The sequence below is a fragment of the Otolemur garnettii genome, unplaced genomic scaffold, assembly GCF_000181295.1.
Source record: "Otolemur garnettii isolate 467f Iridium unplaced genomic scaffold, OtoGar3 scaffold00108, whole genome shotgun sequence".
Taxonomy (NCBI): domain Eukaryota; kingdom Metazoa; phylum Chordata; class Mammalia; order Primates; family Galagidae; genus Otolemur; species Otolemur garnettii.
In genome coordinates, this window is record NW_003852503.1 from 942,972 (window position 1) to 949,528 (window position 6,557).

At 41.4% G+C, this 6,557-nt stretch overlaps 1 protein-coding gene across 2 annotated transcripts in view; it reads left to right on the forward strand.

Annotated features, from left to right (window-relative positions):
- The first annotated feature begins 1,805 nt into the window (after window positions 1-1,805).
- CHEK1 (checkpoint kinase 1) overlaps window positions 1,806-6,557 on the forward strand; it is a 33,624-nt gene continuing 28,872 nt past the window's right edge. Inside the window, exons 1-4 of one of the 2 annotated variants that reach the window (XM_003796777.3) lie at window positions 1,806-1,974; window positions 2,726-2,810; window positions 5,309-5,373; window positions 5,468-5,537. In XM_003796777.3, coding sequence (XP_003796825.1) covers window positions 1,903-1,974; window positions 2,726-2,810; window positions 5,309-5,373; window positions 5,468-5,537 — 292 coding nt within the window. In that variant the 5' untranslated portion in view covers window positions 1,806-1,902. Of the gene's footprint in view, window positions 1,975-2,710; window positions 2,811-3,706; window positions 3,931-5,308; window positions 5,374-5,467; window positions 5,538-6,557 lie in introns of those variants that run through there. The other variant, XM_012809587.2, reaches the window with a different exon arrangement.

The window sequence follows — 6,557 nt, forward strand, 5'->3', positions numbered from 1 at the left end:
AAAAAAAAAAAAAAAATTGGTATCCTGGCTTGGGGATAGGGGCCCGTAGCACAGTGGTTATAACATCGGCCACATATACCCAGGCTGGCAGGTTCAAACCCATCCTGGGCCCACTAAACAATGACAACTGCAACAACAAAAAATAGTTGGCATTGTGGCAGGTGCCTGTAGTCCCAGCCCCTCGGGAGGCTGAGGCAAGAGAATCGTTTAAGCTCAGGAGTTTGATGTTGCTGTGAGCTGGGACGCCAAGGCAATCTACTGAGGGTGGCATACTGAGACTCTGTCTCAAAAAAAAAAAAAAAATGGTATCCTTAGTAAGACCATCTGAATTTGGTAAAAGAAGCTAAAAAACAGAATCACAAACAAAAAATTGTATCTTTTATTATTTTAGTAAGGTTACAGAAAGGAACAGAGGCTTTTTTGTTTTTTTAGAGACAGAGTCTCACTTTGTCATCCTCGGTAGAGTGCTGTGGCATCACAGCTCTCAGTAACGTTCAGCTCTTGGGTTCAGGCGATTCTCTTGCCTCAGCCTCCCTAGTAGCTGGGACTACAGGTGCCTGCCACAACGCCCAGCTATTTTTTTGTTGCAGTTGGGCCAGGCTTGAACATGCCACCCTCAGTATGTGTCACTGACCCACAGGCGCCGCCCGGAGGCTATTCTTATATATGCTATCTTCAATTGGTATTTTGCCTGAATCTGTAAACCTTTTTTGAGCTAAAAGGATATTAAGTCCATTCAGACACACAATGAAACTGAACGGGTCCTCTTATTCTTTTCTTTATAGTCTTGTCTTCAGCACCCAGTAAGGAAACTAGAGAAAATGATAAAAACTTCTTACTGCACGAACCTTAAATTGTGATGTAATGGTTCACAACACAAGCCTTTGAACAGTTTTGGTCTTGATTTTTGTCACTGATTTTGCTTCTTAAAAACAGATGTGTGCATTTTTGATATTTTACACTCATTTTACTATTACCAGCATCCCAAAGACTAGTTATGCGGAGTATATATTGCCCAGTTTTAGGGACTGGGGAATTTAATAGAGACGATCCCGCCTATGCCTGGAGTTCCCAGTCTGGTTTACTGTAAGAGAATACTGATTGTTGTTTTCCCCAATTTTTCCTCATGTCCCTTTCCTCAGAATTTCCTTTCCTATTTAAATTACTCTGCCTTTCTACTTGCATTATGAAATTTATTTTGGCTTCTACCTGCCTGTTTCTTATGCATTAATTTAAAAGAATGAAAAAGCTCATAGAACTAAGTTAGGCAGAAGGGTCTTCCTTCAAAATGGTTAGGCTGAACTAAAGCATTGTTTTGGAGCTTGTTCACAGACGAGGCAAAATTGGTTATCCTGACATTACTTCAAGCGCCAAAACCCCTGTTTATTCCTCATAAGATGTGTGGCCGTTCTTGATACCTCTAGCTCCCACTTCAAAATTCCTTTCTGTTACGCGTCACAGGATCGATTCCCGGCAACTGTTGCTAATTTCTCGGCTCTAGTCTTATGGGTACAGTACTTTAAAATTTACAGAATGCTCTGGAGCACGTATTGACGGTGATCCTCACAATCGTATCCAGCAGCAGGGCCAGGTACTCAGAGGTCACGGGCTGGTGGGTGTACGTAGGTAGCCGCAGCGTCCAGGAGCCAAGCGCGCAGCACGGCCTTGGCGCACAGCGAAGGCGGCTTCGGCTCCGCCTGCCCGAGCAAGGCCCAGCTGAACGTCCCACACCGGATGCTAGTTCCCATTTGGGCACAAACATCAATTCGCAGCCTTTGAATCCCTTCAGCTGGGGTCTCCGGCAACCTGTCGGCATCGCTGTTTCGGAACTGCCATGAGCGTCTGGCCCGGGGAACGCGCGCCGTCCTGCTTTACGGCGAGGGTGCGCGCGTTTGCGACACCATGACGCCAGGACGTTTTGGCGGGAAAAGAGCTGCATTTGGATTCCTGTGGCGGCGGGCAAAGGACAGCCTGGTGAGGAAAGGCGGCCAGTAGGGTGGGAAAAAGGATTTTGGAGGAGGAGTTCGGGGGTCTAATTAGTGAGGAAGGGCACAGTGACAGGAAAGGAGCAGTGACAGGCGAAAGAGGGTGGGGAGACTCCCGCGGAGGGGCGGTTTCGGAGGGTGGATGGAGGTATGTGGTGCCAGGAGGTCCTTGTTGTAGAGGAAGGACGGGAAACACTCCAGTGCTGGCAGGGAACCCCAGAAATTTGGGCGCTGTCCTGGTTCCCCTGCCCTTATTTCCGCTGATGGGGCAGTTTGGCCCCGCCCCGGCTCCTCCCGTCCTTTGGGGGTGGGGTGGAATTGGAACTGAGCAAGTAGCAGGGAGGCTCTGCTGCAGGCAGCATTTTTTCGCACACCTCCCCCTGCCCCCAGCCTATACCTCCTTACTCTCCACACCCTCTCTCCCACCCCTCCCTCTGTCGTTCCCTAGAAACCATTTGTTCCTCAACTCCTCACTACGCTATTAAATTTCCTCTGTCTTCATGAGGGTAGAGTTTCAGCCTTCGGTGTGCGTGGGAATAGGGATTGTGATTTACAGGAGAAACACACGAGAAAATGGCTAAGTTGTGAGTACTTGCTTTTGCTTTAAAGACCTGTGTTTTAAGTATGGATGAGCTGGGCTGGGCGGTTATTTGTAGTGGGAGTCATGCAAATGGCAGGGCTCAGTGGCTTTACAGATGATTTTGCACTCATCCTTCAGTTTTCCCGGATTCCTTTTCCAGCTGCGGCGCTGGGAGGAGCCATGGCAGTGCCCTTTGTGGAGGACTGGGACTTGGTGCAAACCCTGGGAGAAGGTGCCTATGGAGAGTGAGTTTGAGTCTCTTCACACTTGCTTTAGTTTTCTGTTTGTTGTCTGAGTTGTGGAGTTGTTATTCTAATTGAGCGGTCCCTTAGAGAATAGATTTCTGTGTTTGAAATCCAAGACTATGGCAACTTAAGTTATACAGTTTTGTCTGAGGATTGTTTTTTTTTTTCTTTTCCTTTTAAAGCATTTTCTTTGTAAAGAGCTGGAAGAGACAGTGCAGTCATTGTCTGTCCTCCCACATACATGTCTGTCTTCTTGAGGGTTAAGTGTAGTGGTTAAAACACCCTCAAGGGTGTCTGCCTTGTTTCAAATCCTCACTCTATCACATACCGGCCATTGTTTTGTGATGGGAAGCAAGTCCTAAAGTCGTTGTGTACCTCTGTTTCCTCATTTATAAGATGGCAACATTAGTATCTACCGGATAGGTGCTTAGACAGTTACTACAGACTACATTCATATCAATATATGAAAGAAACATGTTTGCAGGGGCTGGGTGCTTGAACTCAGTGGTTAGAGCACCAGCCCTGGGCACCAGGGGTGGCAGGTTCGAACCCGGTGCAGGCCTGTTTAACAAACAAAAAAAACTAAAACATGTATCTTAAATGATGTGGCCTAGAATGGATAATATCTCAATTTAGTTTATCAAGCCTTTGCTAAATGCCTTTTGTATGTACAGCAGAATGACTTCTTTGGAGTGTTAGCTGTTGTACTTCACCTTTCAGAAAGGAGTAGTATCTGTTGAGAACATGGCAGAAACTATTTCCTTGGTTTCTCCTTGGTGGAGAAAGTAATAAAGGTAAAATAGCTTTGGATGAGTCATAGTTAATCTTTTGAAATTCCGTAAGAAATGGAATTCAAATGCTTGTAATGTCATAACCCTTTTCTTTTCCCTTTTTAGAGTTCAACTTGCTGTGAATAGAATAACTGAAGAAGCAGTTGCAGTGAAGATTGTAGATATGAAGCGTGCCATAGACTGTCCAGAAAATATTAAAAAAGAGATCTGTATCAATAAAATGCTAAATCATGAGAATGTGGTGAAATTCTATGGTCATAGGCGAGAAGGCAATATCCAATATCTGTTTCTGGAGTACTGTAGTGGGGGAGAGCTTTTTGACAGAATAGGTATGGAAAAGATTCAAAATAATTATTCTATTAAGCAGTTTTCTGAACTTGTATTTTTAATCTTTGATATGCTGTTTGGTCATTGTTTTCAGAATTGCTTATGCGACAGTGAAATTGAAGTAAATTGCCTCCTTGTTTTGCACTTTGTATTAACACATGAAAGCATACATAGAGTAACTGAAAGAAAACTTTTCCCTCAAGTTATATAAGTGATTTGATGGGAATTGCTTTTTTATATAATTTAAGAATAAGAAACTGTAGTGTCATGCAATGTATTGTGTGCTTAACACAATTTTTTCATAGACATTCTAGTTATGTGAGATGATTATATACATTTATAGATCCAAAACAGTAGCAAGTTTTATTTCCTTTTTATTTGTTTAAATGAAATAGTTGAGAATGTTCTAAGATTGCTTTATATAGAATAGAGCCTCTGTAAGTCGATCACCCAAGGAACTGTAACAAACTGGTTAACATATGGAGATGGTCAACATAAGGAACTAGGCCTTCTGTACCGATAAGTATATGTGGTGCATGTCCAGATTACAAAAATTAGGTCAACGTAAGGAGGTGGGAAAATATGGAGGTTCTGCTATATTAAGTAAATTCTATGCTTGCTACTTAAATGTTCTATAAAGATTCAAAGGATTGATATTACAGGACCCTGGGAAGTATGTAAAAATATTCTATGGATCTAAATTTATTATTTAAAGTTATTGTATTAACAGTTAAAAACTGATTACAGGTGGTAGAATTTCTAATATAAGTATCAGGAGAGAATTGGGATAAAAAAAATCAAGAGGTAAAGAGATAAAAATATAAAAAGATCACTGACAAAAGAACATTTGTTAGTAAAACTTTCCTGAAGGAGCTTCACAGGCATTCATGGCTTTATAGTGTGGAATTATATGAAGTTTTGTCAATTTTTTTTTCACTATCCCCTTCAGTAGAATGAGTGAAATTTAAATCAGTTAAATACTTGTGAAATTGTCTTAGATTTGTGCAGAATTATTCTTGGATAACTATTTCAAGAATGGGAAAAATATTGGTATAACTTAGAAGAAATGGGGGAGAAAGCAGATAAGTCAGTTAGTAGAAGAGTAAGTGGGCTTTTAAAGCATGGTGCCATTCTTAATTTGAAAGATTGTTTGTTTGTTATTTCTCTGTAATTTCTGTGATGCTAGCTTATTTTTGCAGAAGTGAATATGTGAGTTAATTTCTGTATGTTGTCAGTGGACACCTGAATCTTTTGTTGGTATTTGATTCAGTTTGCTGAAAGTATAGACACAGATGTTTAAGCTTCAAATTAAGCAGTGCTGTGGTCAAGGCCTGGCTTATATTCATCCAGTAAACTAACTTTTAAAATTAATTGTTATAGAACCAGACATAGGCATGCCTGAACAGGATGCTCAGAGGTTCTTCCATCAACTCATGGCAGGGGTGGTAGGTACAGTTATCTCTTTTTTTGTTACTTAAAATTAGTACAAATGAAATAAGTTGCCAAATTCTGGTGTGTTTTCCTCTGTTTCACACTTAGGTTTATCTACATGGTATTGGAATAACTCACAGGGATATTAAACCAGAAAATCTCCTATTGGATGAAAGGGGTAAGTTTAGCATTTTGTTGTTGTTACCTAAATTATTTTAATACAGATATACAAGGCAGGTTCAGGTCTTTTGCATTACTGAAATTTCTTGAGACCAATTTGGGAGACTTAGTATATTTAAATTGCACAGGTATTTTATGATACAGTTGTGGATGATGAAGAGAGGTCTGAGTTAGGTGCAAGACTAAGTTAAATATAATAATAGACGCAAACAGTTCTTTAATGGATCAGTAAAAGGAAACTTCTATTGGAATACCCTGGATGTTAGCCTTGTTCTCTTTATCCTTTTTCATTTATGACTTCGATAAAGATATAAGAAATTGGAGGCGCCTTTGGGTCAGTGAGTAGGGCGCCAGCCCCATATACTGAGAGGGTGGTGGGTTTGAACCCGGCCCGGCCAAACTGCAACAAAAAAATAGGCATTATGGTAAGCGCCTGTAGTTCCAGCTACTTGGGAGGCTGAGGCCCCGGCCAAACTGCAACAAAAAAATAGCCAGACATTATGGCGAGTGCCTGTAATTCCAGCTACTTGGGAGGCTAAGCCCAAGAGCTGGAGGTTGCTGTGAGCTGTGATGCCACTGCACCCTACCAAGGGTGACAAAGTGAGACTCTGTTTCTACAAAAAAAAAAAAAAAGATATAAGGTATATGTTACAAATTTCATTAAACTGAAAGGAATGGATAGGGCAATCGTTAACTTATAGAGTCAGGATCACAAAAGATGACAAATGTCAGCTATACGAGGCAGTGGTTTTTGTCTGTTTTGTTTAATGCTCTATTCTTAATGTTAGTGCCTAACAGTAGGCTTTCAAGAATATCTGTTGAGTCAATGAATTTAGCATACCAAAAAGGTGGGTCAAATCTAACAAGTTGTTTCTAATAGGGAAAAATTTAAGCTCCAGTATTTGTTTTTTTTTTTTTTTTGGAGACAGAGCCTCAAGCTGCCCCCCTGGGTAGAGTGCCATGGCATTACAGCTCACAGCAACCTCCAACTCCTGGGCTCAAGCGAGTCTCCTGCCTC